The sequence below is a fragment of the Nansenia antarctica genome (assembly GCF_963989245.1).
Source record: "Nansenia antarctica genome assembly, chromosome: 16".
Taxonomy (NCBI): Eukaryota; Metazoa; Chordata; class Actinopteri; order Argentiniformes; family Microstomatidae; genus Nansenia; species Nansenia antarctica.
In genome coordinates, this window is record NC_137686.1 from 22,087,192 (window position 1) to 22,115,058 (window position 27,867).

General features: G+C 42.2%; 1 protein-coding gene across 1 annotated transcript; it reads right to left on the reverse strand.

The window, feature by feature from the left end:
- On the reverse strand, positions 1-27,867 carry frem1a (Fras1 related extracellular matrix 1a; the record flags this gene model as incomplete). The annotated part of the gene is made up of 36 exons (XM_080547037.1): positions 1-737; positions 1,067-1,152; positions 1,255-1,370; positions 1,526-1,657; positions 2,052-2,243; positions 2,771-2,818; positions 3,050-3,261; positions 4,450-4,599; positions 4,734-4,806; positions 5,707-5,836; positions 6,607-6,751; positions 7,322-7,523; positions 7,838-8,255; positions 8,642-8,906; positions 9,035-9,229; positions 11,373-11,518; positions 12,931-13,075; positions 14,923-15,142; positions 15,506-15,702; positions 16,807-16,992; positions 17,685-17,888; positions 18,061-18,313; positions 18,513-18,606; positions 18,982-19,190; positions 19,679-19,846; positions 20,312-20,402; positions 20,490-20,686; positions 21,238-21,380; positions 21,591-21,935; positions 22,946-23,077; positions 23,243-23,351; positions 24,257-24,580; positions 24,815-25,011; positions 25,208-25,518; positions 25,632-25,726; positions 27,625-27,867. 36 exons carry the CDS (start codon positions 27,865-27,867, stop codon positions 535-537), a joined length of 6,576 nt encoding a protein of 2,191 aa, XP_080403163.1. The 3' UTR covers positions 1-534.

The window sequence follows — 27,867 nt, forward strand, 5'->3', positions numbered from 1 at the left end:
GACAGATTATTGCCCTCAAAAGAGAAGACAAATAATGGGAAGGTGACGTTTCAGCAGGTCGGTACTGCCTGTTGTTTACACACCCTAGGATCTGGGCCCTCAGAGTAGGAAGTAGCTCATACATTGGAGTGGCATAATTATTGTCACTCCCCCCCCACTTACAGGAAGGTCTTTTACACTCCCTGGAGAGAATACTCCTTGTTGCTTGGCAACAGGGAAAATGCAGCAGCGCAATAGCAACAATATTAATTCATTACAGCACCACACATTATCCGAAAATGTTATTGACAAACAAACAACAGCTTTACATTATGTTACATTGATGAGCAGTACTCTATGCATTGAAAAGAAGCACTGAACATTAAGCCTATTTTTTTATTGATCTCAAGAACTATCAGTGTTTAACAAGTTACCGTACTAATAAGATCTTTAGCCATTGCAGTGCATGTATGAGATGTTTTCTTACGGAGTTTGCAACTCAATCGAAAATAGAGTTCTGATTTATTCACAAGAAACAATACACTCTCCCTTTGCTCACATCTTGACGTAACAAACAAAGCGTTGACCCTTGCCTGTCTTGCAGTCTCGGATTTGCCACTTGGCCCTCCTCCAAACCAGGACACACTTCTTGGTACCCTTCCTCTTTGATCTAGGGGGGCTCTTCCTCCAGTTAGTGTAAGTGACGGGCTCTCCGCCCACCCACTCCCAGCGTCCGCGGCTCTCCCGGTCATTCAGACCTGCCAGATGGAGAGGAGCACAGTGAGTGAGGTGGTCACTAGAAACTAAGTTAACATTTACTTATTACTTTCATTAAATAAATGTCATCTTACATGTTGTCGACAGACTATTTAATGTCTAACATATGTTTTATGTGTTTTTGGCCATTTGCTATTTCTGTTTTTCTGTTGTACTGTCTATTTTTGTTGTTCTGTTTGTTAAAGGGTTGTGGGTAGTGATGCATCGATTGATCGGTCAGCAATCAGTATCGGTCGATTGCTTTAACCGTTTTTGCCTGTCACTTTCAGCCATGAGAGCACCAATGATGAAAAACAGGTGACCTTATTACCTATCCAGAATGGTTTCCTTCCACCGAAGTTCCAGAGCCACTCCATATCTGTCTTGGAGAGGATGCTAACAAGATTGCCATGGTGACTGGTCCCAAAATGAAAATAAGTCATTATAAGACAAATAATTAACATGGCAAAAAAGGTATTTCCTATCAACAGATGGTCCTATTTCCCCCAGTGTCCTCACCTCTCTCTGCATGCCTTGGTGGCTGCACTCCATGTAGCTTTGCGCTCAGCACTGAGGAAGTAGCACGAGCCACTGTGATAGGTCCAGGTTTGAGGGCATTTCTGAGCACTAACTAACTGCATTGTAGAAGGGGAAAATAGCCACCAATGAGGTAAGACATTACTGAAATAGTTCTTGTCCTTGTCCAGTTAACATACAGCACGACAACACCGCCACAGTAATTTTTGACACATAAGACATTTAGATGTGAACTCTAAAACCTGTTTATTACCTCATCAGTGGGAGCCCAAGGCTTCCAGGAGACCCCATTGCAGTGGGAGAGCTGGCCGGAGCTCTGGTTGAAGTGGAGGAGGCCCATCAGCTCTGGGACGCAGGGTTTACTTGCAGAGCTTCCTGGCAGGTTCTGCAGACAAGACACAATCAAATTACTAATTACAAACGTATTACAGTGTTCCCAGCAGAAATGCTTTGTTCAAAACAATACTACAGAAATTAGATGAGAAGAGTGTATTCACCATGTATTATATTGCCTTGCCGAGTACTTACTTACTATATAAAGTATATATATATTTTAAAATATGGTGAAAGCAATGTGTACACTAATACTCTTTAGCAATATATAGTTTAACCTCATAGTAATTGCTTGAATTAAAATCCAAATGCTTATAATATAGTATAGAGCCAAAAGAAGATAAAATGCTTCACTGTCCCATTACTTGGAAGGCACTGTAATAAAAGGCACTGTATATAAAAACGGTATAAACAAACCATTACAAGCAAAAACTAAAAGGACTCACCTTCCCTTTGGGTGGCTCAGTTTTTGCTTGAGAGCGCACGCTTCCAACCTTCCTCTGAGGAAAAGGTTGAGGTTTTAAGTTGGGGGACGCCTGCTGTTGCTGCCCCCTTCGGGTCACATGTACATTTGCCTTTCGATTCTTCCTGGATGGAGAGGCATCATCCTCTACTTGCATCGACATGATCCCATGGTACTGCAAGCACAGAGACACAGTTGGAGAAAGAAAGTATTTGCAGTCCCTTGGTTAGATTTGGGCAAAAGGTTTGAGAAGGGTCCAGCTGCAGCATCTCCAGACCTCTGCGCTCAAGACTGCCATGCTCACGAGTCCCGACAACCAATTTGTTTACACTCTTTTTTTATAACAATGACATACATTAGCTATTAACTCCTAATGAGAAGAAAACAAAAATTCCGATTTCTTTTTTCACGTCACTTTACGTTTCATGCGAAAACAGGTGGCCACTCGAGCCATCTGTACTTCTCATTTCTTTGTCAGTGAGCTGCAACTATAGCATTCTAAAAACAACTTGGCAGAGTTTTCGTCAAAATATAGTGAGTAAACCTACTTCTGGTTCAATCTGGAAAATCCCCATACATTTTCCCCAGCTAACATAAGTGATGTGTTACACATAGGTGTACATTTTCTTGTAAATGTTATTTTCTGACTAACTAGCGTTCGCACCTCAATTGAACATTTAAAACCTTTTAGTCTCTGCTTACCGTGAACACCGTGTCTGTTCCATTGCGATGAACTGACGATGGCCGAATCTGTGAGATGAAAATACATGACAACAAGGTTGACTCACAGATTATATTTAATCAAGACAGATTCTGCATTGGGGCTATGAAACTTCTTTTGTATTGTATCTACTTGAGTACTGGTGCTCATGCTTTCAGGGATTTTTAACCAATATGTGACAGGGTCAGGTAAAAAAGGAACAAGGAACAATTTGTGAACCCCCCCGCCAAAAATAAAATTTAAATTAAATTAAAACTCACCGTCTTCCTATTTCCCATAGCTCTGAGTTTTTTCTTGGGGGTAGTGGAGACTGACGGGGGCAGGCCATCACCCCTGGTGCTGGACACCCCATCTTCCAGGGTGAGGGGAAGTGTCTCCAGTTGAATGGACCCATGTTGGGTGTAGGTTCTTGATGGAACCTGATTTCCTCCCAAGCTGGGACCCTCAGGGGCCTGATTGTGTCCACAGTGTCCTAGAAATGCAAAGATTCGAGGACATTTTCTGTCTATTTCAATACTATACTGAATAAAGTATAGTGAACTATTCCTTAGACTTTCCAACGATATGCTCTTGGGAAACAGTGCAACAAGTTGTCTTGCATGCCATGTCACCTGAAACAGAAGTCACGTTTCTGCAAACAGTATTTCTTCTTCCCAGTCTGAGTTCACAGGAGTCTCAAACCTGCGTCCTCTGTATTGCCAACACAACCTGACCGTCTCCCAAATACCCGATGTTAACCAGCTATGCCACCGGAATTTCGGAAATCTAGTAAATCAATGGCGCAGGGGTATTTCAACCTGAGAAGTGAGTTTACCATCCCAACTCGGTTACACAGACATTAGGTAATTGCATCAATTTGACCACAGGCATCTCCACAGAGTGCAAAGTTCAGCGTTACTAGTCCCACATTGTGTGTTATTACTAGGGGTCCAAGCCCCAAAGGGGCTGGAACTGTCTTATAATGGTTATTATAATTTTTAGAATCTTTGAATAGCTACAGATACATTGTAAGACCTACAGAGAACAAAATTGACAGGATGGTGCAAATTGTTGACTGAATACGTCTAGTAGATCATGCTGCACTCGGCCACATAACGGAGCTATACAAATGTTTAACTTCAAAAGCGCGGCCAACGTCACTGTTTTACTTGTAGGGCTCTATTTGTGGCTGGGCGCAAGGTTATGGTATTGTTGACGTGTCAAGCGTGTTGGCAATATCAGCTTGTAAATGTGCCAAAGTTCCAGTTTCGGACAGTGCAAGCAGACAGTGGGTCTTAAAACATTTAAGACCCACCAAAAACATCTCTTATCTCAAACGCAGCTGTTTATCACAGCAAATTTGACAGCAATGGCACATCAAATGAAATTCTTCATTTTGTTTAATAATGCTCTCGGCAGCAAATTCAGAGTTAGCCCATGTGAACATTTCACAACAGTATTTGACAGATGTAGACAATAAAAATATGCATTAGGAAGAAATTGTGATCTGACTTTTATGACCACCTCTGAAGGTAATCTTGGACACATTGTGTTCGTGTTTCTGCTCTGTGTGGATGCGATCGATCCACCGAAAGCACAGCCAATGAAATAAAAGTGTAGGGGAAAATCCTTTGTTTTTAATACCATGTAAAGATGTGCTTAAGACGACAGCAGTACTCACCCTTTCCCGAGTCCCAGATCTTAACTAGAACTTTGGAGGTGCTGCCCAGCACTGAGCCTTCAGGTGACACCAGCGTCACTTCAAACATCTCCTCTGCCTCCTCTAGGTGGTCTTGGGGAATTTTGATCCCCCAGCTCCTACTTGACACGCCTTAAAAGAGAGCACACATGTCTGCCTTGAATCTCCCTACAATCTATATTTAGAACAACCACAAAGAAATGTCCACAAAAACAGTGGATATAACCACTCATTCTTGTCACTTGTTTAGAAATGTGTGCACATACCAGAATCAAACTGAATTAAACGGGAAGGACTCAAAATGAAGTCTTTTCCAACAGTTGCTGTGACCTCCCTCACCTATATCAAGATGTTAAGACAATGAGAATATCATACACAACATTTTGAACATGACATGTAATCACAATGGTAAGACTATGGGCATTTTTCCTTGAGTAAAAAATGTCAAGAAAGCAAGTCGTTGCCCATGATAAGCAGACTCTTCAACGGACAATGGAATAACACAATCCAATAAAAGTTTTGAATATTACTGTTAGCTATTGTGTGGCATGCAATACATTTTCACACTATTTACTTCACTGAATAATCACTGTTTTCTTAAAAACATTGTTAAAGAAAAGGTACATACAATACCAAAAAATGCATGTAGAGTATTAATGCTTGGAGTTCACAGTTCAACACTGAATTCAAGGTTCTGGCATTGTATAATTGAACAAGCACACAACCCAAAATGTCTAAATACAATTCTGATCATCAGGAGCTATAGATGGTCCAAGGGACACATTGTATAAGAGTGCCATTTCGCTTCTGGACGCAGAACTGCTGGGTCCACTACTCCATTTTGGGTTTTTGACTGTAATTAAAGCTGCATTTTCTTTATTTTTAACACCAACTGAAGATGCACTTCACTGTAATTGAATGGTGATCTGATGATCATGTTCTAATAACAAAACTCATTTTGTTATCAACTGCTCGATGTTAATCGTCTGGGGTACCCCAACTGTCTTCAAAAGTATGGCTAGTCACACTGCCCTCTGAATGTGGAGACATTATGTATGTTAGCCTTCTTGACTAAATGAAATCACAGAAGAAAAAAAACCAGTTGTTCACTGTGGAAAGGGCAAAAGTCATGTTGATGTGATTTAAAAATGTAACATTTAAACAATTTAAATGTCATGCATAAAAAAAAGGCAGTGAGAGGACACTCCTGTATCTATAAGAAGTTAAAACCAAAGAGACCTTGATGGTGACATATGAGGACTCCAACAAGTTGCCCTTCCGTAGTATGTCCAGTGAGATAGCCCCCTGGTCCTCACATGCATGATACTCAGACAGAGACAGCTCCACAAGGGACCAGTGAAACTCCAGGCTGCAGGAGAGCATAGAGCAAGGACAGCACAGACAAGGACATCTGTTACATAATAATCATAATCATAATCATAATTAATTAATTAATTTTGCCATTTAGCAGACGCTTTTATCCAAAGCGACTTACAATTACGAATTACAGGGACATTCCCCCTGGAGTAACTGAGGGCTAAGTGCCTTACCCAAGGGCACACTAGTAGTGGTGTGGCTTCAGGCGGGATTTGAACTCACAACCTTCCGATCCCAAGTCCAACTCACTATCCACTAGACCACCACTACCCCATAATAATACATTAGACTTATATATAGCGCTTTTCTAGACACTCAAAGACACTTTACGAACTGAAAAGATCGAGTAGTAAAATAAAAAGAAACAAAAAAATAAACAAGATAGATTATAGGGGTCTAATTAATTTTTAGATTACTACATCTAAGTGTCTTTGTAGGACAATCTGCTCTGTATAGGCTACTGCAATTAGCCAACACTTTAGATTCCTCTCTCGACCGGCATTTTTTGAAAAGTGATCATATCATATCTATCATATCTATATGGAGACCAACATTGGGGTTGTCATTGTGATCAGAGCATTATCTCATAACTCTCAAAACTCTCAGGGTCATCTTCAAAACAACACTACATATGGAATGTTGGTGCGGTGTACCATCCAGTAAAAGAACAGCGTTCAGCTGGGTGTTGGTTCACTCTCACCTCGACTGATGGATGTCGTAGATATGAATGGTATTTGTAGGGTAACAAAAGTAGCATCTCACATGTGAGAGGGTCCGGCGTTCCCCAGAGGATCAGACACTCTGAACTCCAGACTATCAGACAGGGCGTCCAGCGCTGTGTCAATGACATACACTATCGCCCTCCGGCTTAAATCTCTCTGCGTAAAATGCTGCCGGACAAAGCCTCCTGCACAAGCGCAAGAACACACATTAGAGGAATTGTGTTTGCACTTAATTTACTGTACAGAAATGACTGCTGATCATTACTTAAAAACACATAGTAATGGTCACATTACACAAAAACAACCGGTATGATATTTTGTTTCATTGGAATGTACCAGGTTCGCCTAGGTGGCAAATGTGTTGAATTCAGTAGGACCAAAGGACCATTTCTTGTAAATACTATATACTGATACTGTGGAAACAATACCATCAAATAAAACGTTTAGGGCCGGTTTCACAGACAAGGCTTAAGCCTAATCCTAGACTAAAAAGCATCTTCAATGGAGATTTTACATTGAAAGTGTGATTTAGTCCAGGACTAGGCTTAAGCCTTGTCTGTGAAACCGGCCCTTAGAGTTTTAAAATAGTTTTTTTTATATACAAATAAAATCCAATGATAAGCCCTTCTCAAAGCCAAAAACGTATGTGTATGTGTGTGTATGTGTTTGTGTGTGTATATACGTATATGTGTGTGTTTGTGTGTGTATATATATGTGTATGTGTGTGTGTGTGTGTGTGTGTGTGTGTGTGTTACCTGTAGTAGTGTTTTCCAGGTAGCCATGATAGGGTTGACGGAGTATGTGGAAGGTCAGGTCTTCATCCTTGGTCTCTGCATCTTGAGCCCTTAGCTCTCGGGACGACAGACAGATCCCGTAGCGTCCATCAGCCAGGAGCTCGGCCTTCCACAGGGACTGCAGCTTCACTACCTTAGGGGCCGAGCTATCCAAGGGTTCAATCTAGAACACACAGACACGCTGTGCCATTGATTTTCAACAACATTGACATTTATTGACTTTTTTTCCAGAATAAAAGTGAACAATCTGATTGGTTGCCGACTTGCTGCCGGTTTCACCAGCTGCCGTCACATATTATGTCATCGCCTAAAAAATTGTCTCAAAAATACATACCAGTGAAAGACGACAAGAGAAGAGGTAGACTCTTTAGATGTGTGGAAGACTAACGGCAGTGATAAAACGGACGAATGATGTCATGCCGTCTTAATGCCTGTTGTCTGGGAAGAGGTGTGTGATCAGGGGAGAATGTGGCCTACCTGAATGGTGAAGAACACAGGCTCTGTCTGCACCCTCCCCTCCATCAGGAAGCCGTAGTTGGTGCTGTCAGAGGCAGTGAAGGCAAACCGATCGATCTGTGAGGGGCCGCCACCGTGCCTGTAGGTCACGCCCAGCTCCTCCAAGTCCCTTTGTGTGAAGTTGCACCCGGCAATGAGTGGGGCGCCACCTAGGAGCAGTGTGCCATACTGCGGGGGCTGGGCCAGGAGGTAGAGCAGGACACCGGGCGGGGTGTCGGGGTCAGACAGGGTCAGGACGTCAGGAGTCAGGACCATGGAGGAGCCCTGAGGGACTCTCAGGCCATTGTTATGGGTCAGTGATGGCAGCACGCGGTCTGCTGTCTCAATGCTGATCTCCAGGGTTCCATTGTGGGTGGCCTTGCCATTGCTCACAACAAACCTGGCAAAACATGAAATAACATCATAATAACCAAGTTACAGTGAGTGTAACTCACAGCGGTCAGTGGTAATACGTAAGCCACCTACAGTAGAATCGGTTTGCATGCATCCACTGAATGTAACACAGTATATTAAGCTACCGTTGTCACAATTGAGGCTAGTCGCCATACTTCTAAAACAAGCCCACTAATACAATGCAACAGGGATCTAAATCGTTGGATTTGCTGGAGCAAGCCTGAACTAACCCCCCTCCCCCTAAAAAAATGTTTAAAGAAATGTTTTATCCCAAATTACCACTGAATGTCCCTGGAATAACAATGGTTACAATATACAATCATGTTGTCATCATCCCCTAAGGCAGTAGTGATAGAAGAGAGGTTTTCATACTGAAGTGTCTCCTTGGGTGTTGTGGCCCTGTTGTCGTGTACATAGCACACCATGTTAGCAGCTATGTCCATCTGGCTGAAGGTGTGGATAGGCAGCCCAGGGTGTTTGATGTATTCCAGGTGGCCGTGGACGGGGGGAGCCGTGATGACGTAGAGGAGCTCCTCTGCCTTGTCTGTGCCATCCAGGGCCAACAGGACGTCTGTGGTCAGAACCACGCGCTCCCCGCGGCTGGCTTTAACTGGTTTCACAAAGATGGCAATGTTTCCTGGGAATCATGATAGATATTGGGTTAGGGTTAGGGTTAGGTTGGAGACTTAAGAGTTTGTGACTACAGCTTAACGTCATTCATCCATATAACGCTGCCGTCTTCCACTTCATCGTCTTTCTACCCACCCTTCTCCATGTCCTTGAGGGAGATATGGAAATGTTGTGCAGGCGAGCGATTCTTCCCATCCAACAAGTAGAAAACAAAGAAATCCTTTGTGATGTGAGTCCCTAGGAAGGCGCTATGGAGGTACCGCAGGAGGTTCATGTCCACTGCCTCCTGGGTGCAGTTCATCCCAGCAGTAAGGGTCACCCAGTCAAGGCCTATCTGAGGAGGGGCCCATGCACAATTACACACAGAACAACAGTAAAAGGTACAGCAATGAATTTGATTATAAAGATTTTCCGATGACTTGATCATCAAAAGCATCTACTAAAACTGTAAAGAGTCCTATATATTTTATTTTATATTGTATGGTGCGCCATATCCGAACCTGGTGCGCCTTTTCCAGGGGCATATGTGCACACGTCTTTTTGAAAATTGAAGCGTGAGGTGCGAATATCGTATACGTATATTTTGTGAAAACGACACACCCCTCTCTACAAGGATGGACTGGGAGGGTAAAACGGCCCCACAGCCCACAGATCAACCGGCCCACCCAGGGCTCCAGATGGCCAGTTCGCTATTGCCTCTCTGTGGCCCAGGTGGAGGTGGAGCCCAGAGGTGTTTGCGCTTCCATCTAATTTTTTTAAATGACCCGACTTATTCTCAAAACGACTACCGTTGTCAAGGTAAGTTGGTTCTAAATAAATCTTCGTACTTTGAGTGTCTGAGCAGGGATATTACTGTAATGTATGGTAAACAGGAAAAGTATATATATGGGAATAAAGCACCTCTCACTAACACCTCTCAGCCAATTATTGTTCTAATCAACACGTTGTATATACATGTATATGAATATATGTAGCCTATATATTCTATATACTATAATAGTCAATGACATACAGTGGGCGAAATAAGTATTCAACACTTCAACAATTTTTTAATTCAACATATTTCCATTGCAGATATTCACATGAAATGTCGACCTGACATTGGTATTAAATGAAATAAAAACTACACAGCTAAAGAAATGGTAACATTCCAATCCGTAAAAAAGGTATGTACAATAAAGTGGAATGACACAGAAAAAAAAACTATTGAACACAGCAAGAAAAAGCACTAAACCAGCTTATGCTTACTAATGAGTTCTCATACCTGTGCTAATTAGAATCAGCTGGGTTAGTGCATGTTGGTGGGTAAGTACTTCCACTCTCTGAAAAAGGGTTTCCCACCTGTGAATGCAAGTAAACAAATAATTTGTCACCAAACCTTCCTGCAAGAAATGTCATGATGGGTAGAAAGAGCAAAGAGCTCTCCCAAGACCTTCGCAAACAAGATTGTTGAGCAGCTTAATAATGGCACTGAGAGATTCGTTCTTTTCGTACAGAAAGCTTCTTGAAGCTGTCATTGGAAACAAAGACTTTTCCACCAAGTATTAAATACATTTCAGTAAAATGTCAGTTGTTCAATACTTCTCATTGTCATTCCACTTCATTGCACATCACTTTTTTATGGATTGGAGTGTTCCAATTTATTTTGCGTAGTTTTATTTAGTTAATACCAATGTTTGGTCTAAATTTCATGTTAATAGCTGCAATGGAAATATGTTGAATACATTTTTTTGTTGTTGAATACTTATACCCCCACTGTATATATTGGCATGGATGTGGAGATATCTAAAATCGTTGCAGTATGTAGTCAGATTTGCTGGGCAAACAATGTAGCACTTTGAACTTGTCGGCACAGTTGTAAACCTCGAATGTCAAGGTCTAACGTGTTGCACGTGCAAGTTAGTAGAACATAATCCCTTTCGCCATTACCTGAAAGAGATACATTGCCAGTGAGATTAAACCTTCAGCATTGTTGCGCAGGTGCGTCCAATTGCACCTGAGTTAGACCCTGACATACTTTCGCCGCAAGTGGGTTTAGTCTAAAAGTATGACACTGCCCTGGTAATAAATTATAGTTAAATGAATGAATGAATGAATGGACTGTATTGTCATTGCTACATTACAGGTACCAAACAACGAAATTTAGGAGGGGTGGCTCCCCTGGTGTTAGGAAAGGAAAAAAAAAAAAAAAACTTTTAAAATAACATGTTTGTTACAAGTGACCTGGAGTGTGTGTCCCTTAAAATCTTCCCAGTCTGTTGAAACTGTCCTGACACTGCACTTTCATTCAACAAACACAATGCAGATCAATTTATCACCACTACACTTACTAAAGCTCAACACAATGTTTTCCATGTTATTTGCAATTACGGATTGTGCCTTTAATGCAAAACATACACTTCAGAAACAGGATTTTGCAGGTCAATGAACATTGCAAAAAAAACACATTTGACAACAAAGTGTGGGAATGCACTGACCTTAACCTGAAGCAGTCCCTTAGTAGGAACACTCTCAAACATGTACGTTATGTCCTGGGCGGGGGTGTCTTTGTCCTGAGCAAAGAGTATAGCACTGGATATTAGCCTTGCCTCTCCAGCCTGCACCTCCAGTCCAGTGTTCCTACAGTGAAGACACCCAATAGTTTCACACAGAACCCCAAACAACGGTCAATCTGTCACCACAGTTCTTCAAGGTGGTGGGTTTGACTTAAATAAAGGATACTGTTTGTTTGTAGTAACAATCTACCTCCTCTGAGACAAACACTCAGACAACAAGCAGAACATTTTAAAAATGTAGTTAAATCACACGACTAATGAGTCGAGAGAGAGAGAGAGAGAGAGAGAGAGAGAGAGAGAGTGAGGTACAACCAAGTGGAAAGTTGGGGGTGGTATTAGAAAACATGTGAACAACCCGTAAATAGAAAAATGTATCACCAACCTTCCAGTGATTTGTTTAGCGACTGCCGGTGTCTTGGGTTGAACAGATTTATTGGATATTCAATACAGGCAAAATTGAAGATACAGTTAAGCTAGACCAAACTTTTTTAGCCTACCGAGGCTATAATGTCTCAAAATGCAGCACACAATACGGATGGTACGGATGGTCTCTGCCACATTCACCCCTAGCTCCTGAAGAGTGTGTTCTTTTTTTTATTTTAAGAATGTTTTTCTGAGTGGGGCAGTTCCACTCATATTTTTCATTGTATTGACAGATACCATAGAGATTTAGACAGGAAGGATGGGTGAGAGAGAGAGGAGGGATGACATGCAGGATATGTCCCCGGCCGGAATCGAACCGGGGACCCTGCGGTTACATGGTCAACGCTTAACCCGCTACGCCACCTAAGCGCCCGAAGAGTGTGTTCTTAATCAGTGGGACGTGGTTGTTTGGGGTTTTCTTAATCATTGTGAAAGCATTATTCAGCCATCCACTGGAGAAGTATGCCATAGCCTGTTTGCAATTGCTTGCATTTTTTTTCTTTTGAATGATCCAAATTGTTGATTTTGGCAAGCCTAAGATTTGCCTATATTTCTGGGGTTTATTGCTGGTTTGTTTTCAGATTTTCAGCCTAATAAAGGCTTCCTTGACTTTCACTGACACCTCTTTGGTTGTTCACAGACACCAATAGCGCTCCAAAGGCAAACACAACATCTATAATCAATTATATACATTGACAGCTCTCTTATGCCTGCACAAATGATGTGAAACCCCTGTCAAGCCAATTGTCCCATTACTTTTGGCTACCCTGAAATAGTACTATGCATAAAAAGTGTTTCTGAATTGGTGAAACCAATATGTACACATATACCATCAAATATAAGCTGACAATCTCTAGTTTAACCAAGACACTGCTTGACAGTGATTGCATTACACCTGTGGTTCACAAACCAATACAACTACAGTATGAAATGTTTTTTAAGCCCAGTGATTAGTGAGTCATATTCAAATCCACTCTGTTCAGCCCAGTGATTAGTGAGTCATATTCAAATCCACCCTGTTCAGCCCAGTGATTAGTGAGTCATATTCGTTACCGTATCACTTGAGGTTCTTCATCATTGACAGGGAGCACTTTGACTATGACTCGTCTCTGAAGATGGTGCTTCCCGTCAGTCAGCTGGATGGTGAAGCTGTCTTCCATGTTCTCTGAGTCATCATGCATGTACATCAGAGCTTCACCTGCAGTACAAGGGAGAAATTCAGACCCTCAATGGACAGCGAGATATATATCTACTTTAGTCAAATTGAAACAAAATCCATAAAAAATACGAGAAGTTACATAAGCCACCATTACATAGAATGATTTGGGAGAAAAAAAAATCATAATGTAAAACATTTTAAATAATCATAACGTATAAGATAAAACAGCAAGACACAGTTCTGAGATCAGAGAGACGCCATAATGTCAGCACATGTATGAATGCATTCACTCACTCAAGTACACTCACAGAACACTTTATTAGGAACAGCTGTACACCTTCTCATGGTGGAGGTGGTGTAATGGTGTGGGGAATGTTTTCTTGGCACACTTTGGGCCCATTAATACCAATCAATCATCGCTTGAATGCCACAGCCTATTTGAGTATTGTTGCTGACCACGTGCATGAAAAATCTGCAGGAATTGCATAATGCAATCATGTCATCATGGACCAGAATCTCAATGGAATGTTTCCAACATTTTGTGGAATCAATGCCACGAAGAATTTAGGCTGTTTTGAGAGCAAAGAGAGGCCCTAACCAGTATTAGTATAAGGTACTCGGTGAGTGCATGTCTCTGAGCAGTTTACACCTCATTTATGAACAACAATTTCCACATAATGTAAACATTCAGGAGTACCGTATTTTCGCGGTTTTTTTCATACTTTGGCTGGTCCTGCGACTTATAGTCAGGTGCGACTTATATATCAATAATTCATAATCTCTGACTGACATGAACTGACATACGGTAATCTCTGACTGACATGAACCAAGGAGTAACTTCCGCTAGCGCCTCATACACGATAGAATAGCCATTATACTTGACAATGTGGACATTAAACACGACAATGTGGACATTAAACATGATGTTATGGACCTTATACACAATGTTATGGACGTTATAAACGATATTAAAGTCATTTATTCCTTCCAGAGACTGTTCTATGTTGCTAAGTTACCCCCGCGAGGCTATTTTGCTACTTCCGCTAGCGCCACATACGCGATAGAATAGCCATTATACTCGACAATGTGGACATTACACACGACAATGTGGACATTAAACATGATATTATGGACCTTATACACGATATTATGAACGTTATACACGATATTAAAGTCATTTATTACCTTTCAGAGGCTGTTCAATGTTGCATTGTTTGTAGGCCGCCCTTCATCCTAACTACTTCCGTTTTTCACCAAGCTATCTTTGTCATGGCCTTATACACGATAAATAGTCGTTACACTCGACAATGTGGACATTAAGCACTATATTATGAACGTTATACACGCTATTATGAACGTTATACACGATATTAAAGTCATTTATTACCTTTCAGAGGCTGTTCCATCCTGTTTGCTTGCTCCCGCGACGCCATTTTGCTAACCTTCGTTAGCAACGCGCTAGCTAGCCCTGGCTTTACACTCGATAATTTAAGTATTTCTAACCTTTCAGAAGAAGTTTTAACGTGAATTATGTCCTTCCTGGGCTTACAAATCCTCTCATGTCTCTTCACAGTGCCAGACTAGAGTCAAGCTCAACAGGGTCTTCTTTCCCCGCTGATTCCGCCAAGCCCGTTCCCTTGAACCATGCGACTTATAGTCCAGTGCGACTTATATGTGGTTTTTTCCTCTTCATGACCCATTTTTGGCCTGCTGCGACTTATACTCGGGTGCGACTTATAGTCCGGAAAATACGGTACACATCTATTTAAAAATACATTTAATCCCATAGATTTGACCCCCCCCAAAAAGTAAGATTCCATGGTATTACATATACTATACATACTAGTTTCCCCAATCAGTCTAAAGAACCAATACAATTACCACACCATTCCTCAGCTCCGTCATGGTGAAGTACAGCACCTCTGCATCCCTGCGCTTGTGGACAGGCCTTCCATTCGGCGTCACGTCATTGCTGCTGGAACGGCCCATGATGGTGCCATGCTGGGGGGCCTGGACCACACTAAACAGCAGCTCGTTCTTAGGGACGTCCAGATCCACAGCATTTACAACTGTAATGTCCAGCTTCTTCATTTGCCCCTCTCGCACCTTTTCATATGGAGATGTCAAGCAAATGTATCAATCAGTCTAACAGACAACTGCTAATCCTTCCATTCATTAGGGTGTAAAAATGATATATATATATATATATATATATATTCTAAGCTCCTGATTGTAAACTCGCTATTTGGCAAGCACCAAGTGATATCGAACAATCTAAACGAATGAGTCATAACTGTTTGTAAATGGTTTATAATTTAATTATGAACTGGTTAGAAGTGATTTATTAACTAATTAGAAACCGTTAACAAATGTGACCGTAACGTTATCCGGGGGGGCCACAAGAAACAAAATGACAGACTGCACCTTTAAAAATGATGTGTTACTGTAAATAATTGACATGTGACTCACCGTGATGTTCCTGGCAAGGAATTCTGGGACTTCGTCATTCGTTGGATTGATGATGATGTAGAAAGGGATGTCAGCAGAGTTCCGCTTCCCATCAGACACACAGAGCATGAACTGGTCAGCAGTGGGCTCTATCCCCTGGTGTCTGGACTGGACGTAGTTCACATGTCCATTCACTATGTCTCTGTAAGGGAAGGAGGCTGAGGAGATACCAGGGGTGTTCATGCACTATTTATGCAATATCACACGAGAGGGAGTGTGTTATACTGAATATCAGCATGGCTGTGATTCGGTCGTAGGTACGAGGCCGCAGGCCGAGTACCGAAGACGATCACAGCCGTGCTGATATTCAGTATAACAGCACGACCTCGTGTGTGATATTGCTTTTATACAACAGTTCTACAGCGCGATTTATTAGATAACAGTAATAAGCGACAACAGATTATGCTTTGTTTGTTTATTTAATCATAAAAATAAACAAAAAATAGTTCCGCAACTGAACTTCAAATGGACTGTTGCCTAGTAACCTGAACACAACCATGTAGTCTAATTAACGGTCATTTAGTAGAACATCTGTGCGGCGGAGTGATACATATAGTTAAAAGTCCCAGTGCTGTTATACTGTATATCAGCACTCATGGAATGCCTCTTGTCCAATCAAATTACTTGGAACTAACTGTTGTATAATTCTTTATAAGGGAAGGAAGCTGAGGAGAGACCAGAAGTGTTCATGATGCACTATGTCTCTGTAAGAGAAGGAGGCTGAGGTGGAATGCTGCAGTGCTAATACAGCTAAGCCAGGGGCCATTTGCAATGTCGCTAGCATGTTGGCATCAACATTGTTGTAACTTGTTGCCTCCAGGTAGGTCTAATCAAATAATCTAGCACATACAGTACATGGCTGCAATAGTGAGAAATTATCTTTCAAATATCAACGAGAGAACATCATAAGAGCATACCAGCTACTCAATCATGCTATTCTAGATGGCTACTATGTCTTTCTGTAAATTCATGTCGATGAACACCAGCATGGCAGAAACATTACTTATTTTTTTGGGTGTATATCTGCCGAGCAAGTGTCAAGCATATCTACCTCCAAGAATTAGTCTATTACTTTGTGAAAGTTGGCTAGTTGATACTGTACATACATGGAAAGCAAGGTCTTAAGCAGCAACATAAGTCATAACTCTACATATTAGTTATTTGTTATTTTAAATCATGTTCGAAATAAAGATTCATTCATTCATTCATTCATTCATTCATTCGTTCATAAGCATATTCAAAGGGGAGAGGTGGTGTCTCACCAGTGCTGATTCCCATGTTGCTTTTCTCAAAGCCAGGGCTTGGCAGGATATTTTCGATGTAGCCAAACAGGGGAGGAGAGACCAGGCTGACCACCAGCTCCTCCAGAGGAGTGTCCACATCAAAGGCCTTTAGATGGGCAACAGTTATAGTGCCCATATCCGCCTCATCCACCACAAACACATCTCCTATGACAGAGGGGAAGACATTGATATTGAAGACATGGAATGACCATCTGAAATGCTAGAAAATAGCTTTTACTGAAAAGTTAATCAAATCACTTAATGTTGATGCCAGGTAGGACTCGGGGCTAAACGAGCAGATCAACCGTGTAACTGGTATACTGGTCATCTCCACAGGGCTAATGTGGGTAGGCATAGTTCCCCTAAATCACAACATACTGTAAGTGAGATGGTCCCTTACTTTAAGGTAGTCTACGGGCCAGGAGAGACTGCAACACAGAAACTACATTGGCAACGCATGTGGGCCGACGAGGGTGCACGCTTGGTGTGGAGCATCTCAAACATACCTGTGTCTTTTTGAGATGTGGGGGAAAACAGGTGGTCTCTGACCCTCAACAGAGGCACCCAATGCGGTGTGATTGAAATGATTGAATAGAATGGGAACATTAAAGAATTTCGCGACAATCACGTGTCATTGGCACACGTGCCCAGACAGTGTAAATTCTGTGTAATCCATGGTTCGGTTAGCCACTGCTGATCTAGATTGCAGTATCTCCAGGCCTATACTGTAGATTATTTTAGATGAACAATAAGCCAAATATTTAGAGCTTCCACTTTTTTACCATGTTATCAGTCTAACTGACCATGCTGTACAACGAACCAACCACAGCTTGAGCAGGCTACTGAGCCACAATTACCGGTTTGGATGGAAGGCGGCTGACTGTCAACAGGAAACACTGTGACCTTGAGGTCGAACACGGGGAGGCTCTCTCTGAGACGTGGGGTGCCACTGTTATTCATGGGCCCTCTGTCAACGCAGCACGAAGGAGGGTTCTCCTCCTCTCCATCAGAGACCACAAATGTGATGGTGTCGTGTCGCCGGGTCAGTCCAATCTCCGCTCCTACGGGGCAAGATCACATACTGTATATCCCTCAAAGATTGACGATCATAACATGATCATGACCATCTCAAATGTAATGTTTTTCTCGATTTTCACAGAGAGAACCACCCGATTCCATTATAATTAACTGTCGGAGTGCAAATAATATACGAAATTAAGATATACTGTATACCAGTGTGTCTGTAGGTGATAATCCCTGCGATAATGTCTGCCTGAATGAAGCGATCGACCACAACGGCATTTCTTTGCACTACTCCATGGTAGGGTTGGCGAGCGATCATGTAGGCCAGACTGCTGTCGTCACTGTCTGTGTCGGTGGCATATATATACTCAGCGGTGATGACAACCTCCTGTCCCTCAGCACAGTCCAGGACAGGCTTCAGGCCTGGCATCAGAACCGGAACCTCATCATTGACCAGGATCACCTGTTGATGAAGATAAGGTCTGTCATGCTTCATCGGGCATTTGAGTTATCTGTTACTAACATTTAAAACAATAGTTGATCATAAAAAATGTGCATAATAGATCACATCCAATGATAGATCACATCGATAACCGCACAAGATGTAATTCCCACACAGATGGAAATAGCCATAACTCAAGTATACAACAAAGTGACAGTACCTTAACATGCAAAACAAAGTCGATTGCGTTGATTCCATCTGTGGCAATGAATTCGATGTCATCTTCCACCGTTTCAGAGCTGTCATGATTATATCTGCATAAACAAATCACAGACAGATAACAACATTTAACGATTTGCTTTTAAATCAGTTAGTGTTGATGAGTTATATACAGTATGCGCTTTTATCCAAAGTGACTTACATTGCAGTGAGTGCATACATTTTTCAGTAAAAGTGTGTCTCGTAGCGAAACATGTAGGCAGAAGAAATAGTACAAGCTAGGCTACCATAACGTGAACTTCTTTGTGTTACTTTAGCAATAGTGGTTCCACAAAATGATGGTGGTTAGGCAGTATTTGGCATTAACGTTGAGTTGTTAAAGGTGCTACACATAATACAATCTGGCATGGGAAACATGAGAAAACCTTTGCAGTGGTACAGTGTAGGAATGAGGGGTTATGATGTCTGACCTAACTTTTAGGCTTTTCAGGTCCTGCAAAGTAAAGGCCTGCCCTGGTTTCATGGGGGAGCCATCCAGCTGGACAGCCCCATGCCGAGGCTCCTTCTTCAGCTCCACTCGCAGGGCTTCCTCCATGGAGTCTCTGTCTGACAGCAGCAGATGGTCAGGGCCGACCCAGCACTGTCCCCCCTCGTCTACGGTCAGACGATTTGTGTTCACCTGAGGAGGCAATATTTATACAGTATACAAGCTTAAACCTGCTTCATGTACTCCTGAGCAGAGTAAGAGTTAGCCCAACTGTCCAATTCTTTTTGGTGCCTTGAAATAGGGGGACTATGTATAAAAAGTGTTTCTAAATGGTGAAACCAATATTTACACAAATACCATCAAATAAAAACACACATCTATACTTTAACCTCATAGTAATTGTTTCATTTCAAATCCAGACTTTTGTAGTACAAAAAGTGTCCCATTTACTTACACAGGACGCTGTATATTTATTACATATTATATTACAAATTACAACCGTGGCGGAACCCACTGAAGCCTTTATCTGTTTGTGTATCATCTTTTATTACTGTCATGAGAGCAAAGAAGTGCAATGCAAAATGGGGATTTGGATAGCGACATAAGGTTAGTGATGGGGTTAACACGTTGGTAATGTCAACAACGGAGGCCGTTGACCTGATTGATGTTCAATGCTGTACCTCGGGAGCCAGGTTGTCAACTGGTTGCACGGTGATGTTGAAGCATATGCCTGTGACAGTGGTCCCCTCCTGGTTAGTCACAGAGAGCATCAACTGGATGTGCTGGGGGTAAGGACCAACATCCACGATGGGTGGCATGTAGGCTACTTTCATGAAGTTAACTGCATGCTGGAAAGAAACAAATTTAAAGCATAGATTAGATAATTAATTAACCGTAACCCTAACACAATCAATTAACCCTAACCCTAACATAATAGAAACATTTTCTTTTTGACCATGCCTTTTTTACCTACTATAAGAGCCGCCTCGGGGGTCAAATGACCATAGTCTTTACAATGGAAAGCTGCTATTTACACACAACGACCACTAGTTGACCACGTATTGTAAATTAGCCTGCCTCCTACACAGAAAAACTGCAAAATAGCTTTATACTGGCTTATCCTGATTTTTTTTAATGTAAGGATACTGGATGGTAGAACGCACATATCAATGAGTGTAATGGATTGTAATGGAATAGTTACATATGCCAAATATCTAACAGAATGAATAAGGATATATATACGAACAGAAAAATAAACAGAAACATTCCACAGACAATGCACACCGATTGTGAGGAAATGTGTCCAAGTGTACCTGGGTGAATAGCCTTAGAACTGGTGCGTCAGGATCTTTGGTGAATTTGGGGATGCTGTCAACCAGGAATAGCCTCCCTGCATCGGGATGCCTGGCCAATAGGAAAAGTGAACATTGTGAATACTGATTGTGTGTCCGCCGGTGCTGTGCCTCTGCCTGATTCTGTTTAGATGCTCACCCATAAGTGCTGCTGTAGAATGGTGGAGTGGTAACGGTGTATATCAGTTCACTGTCAGGTGATTCCGGGTCAATGAAGTGGAGATGCTTCTTGGTCAGGTGGACCACCTCTGTCTCTTTGACCACAAGATACCGACTCACTCCAGGGATTTCTTTCGGTCGCTGGTCAGCCACGGGGTTAATGTGCACCACTATTACCTAGATTGGTGGGAATCCACAGGGGGGGTTCAGTGACAAGTGGAGAAGGAACATCAACTGGATCATCCAGTGGAGGAGACAGAGGTGACGACTCTTTGGTTACAATCATGAAGTGTAACCAGTACTCAAGTCGTAAAAGAAAATCAGGGGGGATGGTGGATTTTATCATATGGGGAGAATTTTAGCATCCCCACAGCGTCAGTGTCTTCAGTGTCAGTGACTTGGTAAAAATGTCATTGCATGTGTGCGTTCCCCCTCGCCCACAGTATTTTACTCAATATGCGCAAAACTAAATGTTGAAATAGCAGTACGGAAAAGTAAAAAAAATGATTTTTACATCCCCACAGCGTCAGTGACTTCAGTGAAATAGCAGTAATACCACGTTCATTGATAAAATGACATAAGGGATGGAAAGGCGGGATGGCAGTTTTAGAAGGGGGATGATGTTGACCGTTTTTATTTCAGGGGGGGATGCCATGTGTGCTGAGTATAGCACAGGGTTCAAGTAAGTAATGCCTTTAACATGCATGTTCCAGTAAGAGTACACACACCTGAGGTTCAGAGAGGTTGGGTGGGTCGTTGAAGTCAGAGAGCACCACCTCAAAGGAATCATCAAACACCTCATTCCCTAGATGCCTGTAATAGACAACAGAGAGGAAAAGGTCCCTCTGCAGGAAACGTGTTACAGGATAACCTGAAAGACAAAGGGAAGGATGGATCATTTGTAAATGTATATTTCTGTTTTAAGTATGCAAGTAACTAGTAAAATCACAATAACTTTCACTTGCACTTACTTTCATTTGCAAAATAGAGAATAATCAGATAGTAAAGTTGAACTAATTGCTATCTGTTGTCTAAATGCATTAGTAAACAATGGATCTTTCAGTGGAGGTCCCCTTCTCACCTGTAAGCCCAGGACCTGGGATCTTCATGATCTCGCCAGCCTGAGGAGGGCGGGTGATGTTGAACAGGACGTAGTCGTCACTGGAGTCCATGTCAGAGGCCTGCAGGATGGAGCCCCTCAGCAGAGCAGTCTGGCCCTCGGACAGCTCCAGTAACATGTTGGTGATGAGGAACGGTGGGCTGTCGTCTTTGGGCAGGATGTTGATGGGGAACTTGTGCCTCGTCTGGTGGCGTCCGTCGGTGATGCGGAAGATGACAAAGTCTTTGGTGGTGTCACTGTCGTCATGGTGATAGCGCACCGCACCCGCTCTGATGTCGCTGACAGTAAACATGAAGCCTTTGCCACCTGTATATTACGTACACACACACACACACAACTGTGATGATGGGATGTGACATAGAAGTCATTGACACTGAATAACAGCCATGGAACTGCTTGGGTCACTGGGAAACATAGTATATTGGACAGGATGCTGTTCTGCTTGTGGTAGTAAAGTAGAGAAGGGTTTAGAGGAGAAGCTTTCACTACTGGCCTATGAGGACAACGCAGTATAAGATGCATTTTCACCTAATAAAGGCTGAACCATCCCATTCAGGTTAGGAGTAAGGTTAGATTAAGAGTTAAGGTTAGTTAGATACTACAGTGTTAGTCTAAAACACTAAGCAAACTTTACAGTAAGGTATTGGTTAAGTTTAGAGTTATTGTTACTATTGGTGATGGTTAGGGTTAAGGTTAGGTTAAGGACTACGGTTAGAATTAGAGTTAGGGATTGCATTACAGTCAAGTCAGACACACAGCCTATGAGAATGCGATACAGTCACGTATCTGTAGCCACAGCCTTTAAAAACCTAAACGCAGTGCCCCGCGGTGGCGTAGCGGTCTAAGCACTAACCACTAGTGCAAGCTGCCCACCGGGGACTGGGATCGAATCCCCGTCTCGCCAGACCCAGATATGGCCGAGGCACACAGGGAGCGGCATATTGAGCGGCCGCTCCAGAGGGCGGTATAGGACTATTTCTGGACAAGGATCCGTCGCGCAACAGCGCCCCCGGGGTGCCGGAATAACGGTGCTGGGCTCGAGGAGCCAGTCAGCTAGTCTGCCTGGCGGTCTCCTCTGGGGCTGCCGGTCGTGCGGCGGATCCTACGCAATAGGCAGGGGATAATTGGATACCAAATTGGGTGAAAAAGGGATAAAATCTGATTTAAAAAAATAAACGCTGAAATACATTTAAATGCTTATACCAAAGCATGCAGCACATACCTGTAATGTAGGTAAAGTAAAAGTGTAACTGAATTACCGAACCCCAAATACTCCCAAAGAGGCAATACTTTTCATGAATTGATGTGTTATTTACCTCTCAGAGTTAACCTTCCATGCTGAAGACCATCCACAGTTATAATGCGCACCGCCTTCAGGTTGTCATTGTCCACGATCTGGAGCTGCTCCCATGTGATTGGGCGAGACTGGCCTTCTAGAAGACTAAGGCCTATAAAGAGCATTGTTCAATGAATGATATGAAAGCCTTGAATCTCATTTCAATATTGCACCGGTGATCAGTGTTGCGGAGGTGTTCCATCCACTACATTTTGCTGTAGCATGTTGGTAGTTTAACGACATTCAACTCTTAGTAGTGTTTTCAGTAGTTACATACCCGTGTTCCATGACACCCTGGGTGCGTTGGTGTCTGCCGTCCTGACTGACATATGAACTACAATCGAGGAGCTTCTCTCAAAGAAGAAATCATGGACCTGAAATTCAACCTGTTGAGAGAAATTGCAACTGATGGCTGTGGAATAGAGAACCACTATAACTCAAATACAGAGAAACAATGATAGGTCTGACAAAAAAGACCTGGGGTCAAAATAATATTTGTTTCTTTCAAATACTTTACACAATACGTAATTTTGCTTGCGTTTTTTTGTTTGTTGTTGTTAAATACAAATATAATTATCTCACACAGTATGCTGAGATCTTCCTTCCTTTGAGATTATTTTGGCATGACATTTCAAACATGCTAATTTAGGGTCAATTGAGTTCCATTGGTTCTTTAGGATTTCATAATTTCGCTGAACTACAGTGCCCTGGCCTGTGTAATAACGGCACAGTGAAGCATTTTTTCTTCTTTTGGCTCTAAAGTTTGCATTCCATTCTCTTCAAGGTAACAGCACAAAGAATTATTGCCATGTGTCACCTGACACATCATGTGAAAGATCATCTCTTTCAACATAATTTTCAACTTCTGTTTCTCACGGTTAATAGGGAATATTTCTAAGGGAAAATGTTGCATGACAAGGGTATTCTCCAATCTCACTAGTTAACTGTTATGGGAAACCACAGCTTTTAATAGTCATGTCTCAGGTGAGGTCTTTGCCACGGTGATACTATATACCATAGTACATTTGGTGTAATTATAGTACCGGTATCTAATAATATAAGTATAATTTGGCAGAATAACTTTGTTATCCAACTACATCCCTCTAAAGTTTGAAAGAACAAATATTATTTTGACCTGGGACTGAAGTTGAAGTGACAAAGTTGTGCATGGTCAGTTACTGTGCATTCTCTAATTTTATTCCACAAAACTGCCATGGCAATTGCATTCAAATACTGGGGATTGGATGGATTAGATGGATTGGATGGATTAAGCAGGGAAGGAAAGGGGCACCTCGTAGTTCTTGCGTTGGGTGTGAGAGGAGTTGGGCGGTTGATAGCCGATGAGCATGTCGTTCAGGTCCGCCCATGTGAAGGAGAAGATGGGCCGTGTGTGGTCAGAGAGGTGGGTGATAAAGCCCTCCTGGGGGGGCATGGTGATGTTAAACACAAGCAGCTGTTTGGGGGTCTCCTCATCCTCGCAGTCCAGGGTGGCAGTAGAGAGAGGCGTGAGGATGAACTGGTCCACTTCCAGAATAAACATAGACATGAAGGACGGCTTGGGTGGCTGGTTGGGAACTGCGCCTGCAATCAGCACCGGTATCCAGGCAAACTCCGACTGCACACACAACCAAATAAGACTGTGAGACTGTGCTGCTACAGTAGCAGGCAGACATGGGATCAGTGTACATGCTCAAATTCTGCCCGTTGGAAATACAATTGCTGATACAACTATCACAGAATATTGCAATAACAAAGATATATCTTTTCACAGACCTCAAGTTTGCATGTTGCAGGATTTTGACAGCCGTGACACACATATTTTTGTATCTGTATATGAAATATAAAATACCTGGTATATGCTGCTACTCCTGGTGTCCGTGAGGTCCAGTCTTATGCCAATGTAGTCTACGTCTGGGGATGGGGGGTCTATGTGCTGGTACCTCAGGCCCATTACCAGGAACTCATCACAAGACACTTTGGTGATTTTCGCCAGCCTCAGTCCTTTCAAGCATTCCTCAGTCTTACACATGGCCCTGGCTTTGTTATCTGTACAGCAACCGGGGATACATTTAATATGTTCAAGGGCCAGACTAGTAGAGACACGTAAAAAGTACATTTCAGTTATGAATATTTGGGTCCGTATCAGACACAAATATATATGTTTTACTTTAAAAGCCTTCAACAACTTTAAAAATCACATCATATGGTTATGTTCTTCTTGGATTGGACTTCAATGTAATACCTAGCTGCTGGCGGAGCGGGATGAAGCTGTCCGGTTCGTCCCCTCTGGCCTCCAGTTTGTCAGGCTCCCCGATGACCAGCTGGCCATGGCCTGGGAGGTGTGTCTCGTGGGTGGCCACGCGGACGGTACACTCCAGGCTGAGCCTCCTCTCGTAGTGGAAGGACACCACGTTGCCGTCCAGCGTATTAGACAGGCCGTAGAGTTCGGGCACCTCCAGGGATTTAGGCCCGAGCTTGATTATGTTACAGTCTGGTTCCATAATCTCCACGCGGAGGGAGAACACCTCAGTGAACGTCTCTGTCTCTGTGAACCTTATTAAAAGAACCACATTTTACCACATCTAGTCACACTGAAAACATCACCAGTTCAAATGCAAAATGTCATCAGAATACACGCAGAACGGATCTAACGTAGGTGCAGGTACCTGTACAGTTGAAGCTTGACAGTATCTTCTTTTAATATCGGGCAGCCGTTATGAATGTACTTCACTTCATCAGCCAGATAGTGGCAGTCAAATACCTACGAGTATGATGGGGAGATATCAAATTAACATTTGAGATGTCCAAGCCAGATACCGTTCCTTATCATGAGCTATTCAATGTGTAAATCAATCGCTCCATACAGTAGGTGTCAGAAGTTGAGGGAATAGAAATATAGAAGCAAATGACAGTTGACAGTTGCCTCTAAATACACAGATACACATACTGTATATACTGTATATACTTACATAGCTAATTTCACACTGTAGCAAATACCCTCGACAACCACCAGATGAAAGTGAAATAGTGTGAAGTCTTTTCCTCCTTCATCATCATTATATAACAGGTAGAGAGCATGTGAGCAGAGCAAAGCTCATCACAAACCAAAATATTTTTGCAGACATTCCAGATATTCCAATCCATGGCTCCACATCTAATCCAAGATTAGATGTTGGAGGTTGTTAAATGGGTTAAATGATTTTTTAAATGTATAATAATAATATATATATATATGTTACGGTACATGTGGGAATACGGTACATGTGGGAAAATTAGGGTTAGGGTTAGGTGCTAGGGTGACTTGGTACATGCTGGCATGTCTAACCCTAACCCTAACCTTAACCCTAACCGTAACCCTAACCCTAACCCTACCCCTAACCTTAAACCTAGCACCCTAGCACCTAACCCTAACCCTAGTTTTCCCACATGTACCGTATTCCCACATGTACCGTAACATATATATTGTCCTTTAGAAAGCCATTGTTTGGACTAATATTGCACTCTTCACTGAACGTCCATGTTATCCCATTCCTTGATGGCTACTGATTAATCATGGCCATTTAGCACTATTTTAAAGCTAAAACATCTACATACTGGACCTTATCAGCTGGTACTTAGCCTTACAGTATATCGTCATCTTCTTAAAATAATGGCTTACAGCCTTAGGTTAGTTTTTGACTGTTGCACAACTGTTACACAATATAAAACACCCATGGTGATGGGTTAAAGATCTGGATTTGGCAGTCTGCCCTGTCTCTCCCCTATGTATTCATCTCAACTTTCCCACTGCCTAAAAAAATCAAATAAAATACGGAAGGGGAGTGGAATTGTTAAAGAAATAATCTTAAATGCCCTAGGCATCACGCTGCTGTATCTGTCAGCACACCTTTATTATACCTGCAAGCTGCCTGACTCTCCCCACAGACAAGGCTTAATTAGATTTCTGAGTCAGACATGACATAAATGTAATGGTCTTTCTCTCCATCAAAAGAAAAATCCTATATTTAAGGGGATCCCATTACCATTAATGCATCCATTCTGTTTCTCCTTTTTAGTTGTCTCTGTTTGCTTTTAATTATCACTATAAGATATGTCATCATATGTCAGTGTATATGCAAATACAGAGACCCTATAAAAACAAAGATATTAATTCCAAAATGACATGAACTATTATCCTTGCATTAAGATGGACTCAATTCAACTTATTGAGTGATTTGTCGATGACATTTTTGCATGTTAGCTCACTTAATTGTGCCATAGCAAAGGGTCTGAATACTTACTGTATGTACATGAGGTATTTCTTTATTTACATTTTAATAAATGTACTGAAACCTCTAAAAACGTGTTTTCACTTTGTCATTCTGAGGTATTGTGTGTGGACTGATGGCAAATTCTTTTAATTTAATACATTTTTAATTGAGTCTATAACACAACAAAATGTGGAAAAATCTGAGTCTGAATACTTCCCGAAGGCACTGTAATACCCTAAACCCTCAAACATTCATCCATGACTTCTAGTCGATTTTAACTTACATTTTGCATTCAACCCATTAACTTATTCACTCTAACGTTTTCAGAGAGCAAAGGTTATATTGATTTGTTCATCTGAACCTCAAAACCACTGCATTGTAAATGGGTGAAGAAGCCTATCGTATTTACCTGAGGGGCCAGTGTCCCCACCCGCTGGGTTATAGGCTCGTTCAGCACCACCTCCACCTTGCAGGCGTCCTTCTCACGGGGGATGTGAAACTCGAGGTCCCCCTCCTGAAGGTAGGCCGATTGGCCCCTTTTCACTCTCAACCCCAGATTGGTCTTCACAAGGGAACCAGACGAGGTCTTAGCCACTACTAGAAGCAGCATGGGTAGCAGGGCCCACCTCAGTGCTCCCCTTGGTAAATCCAT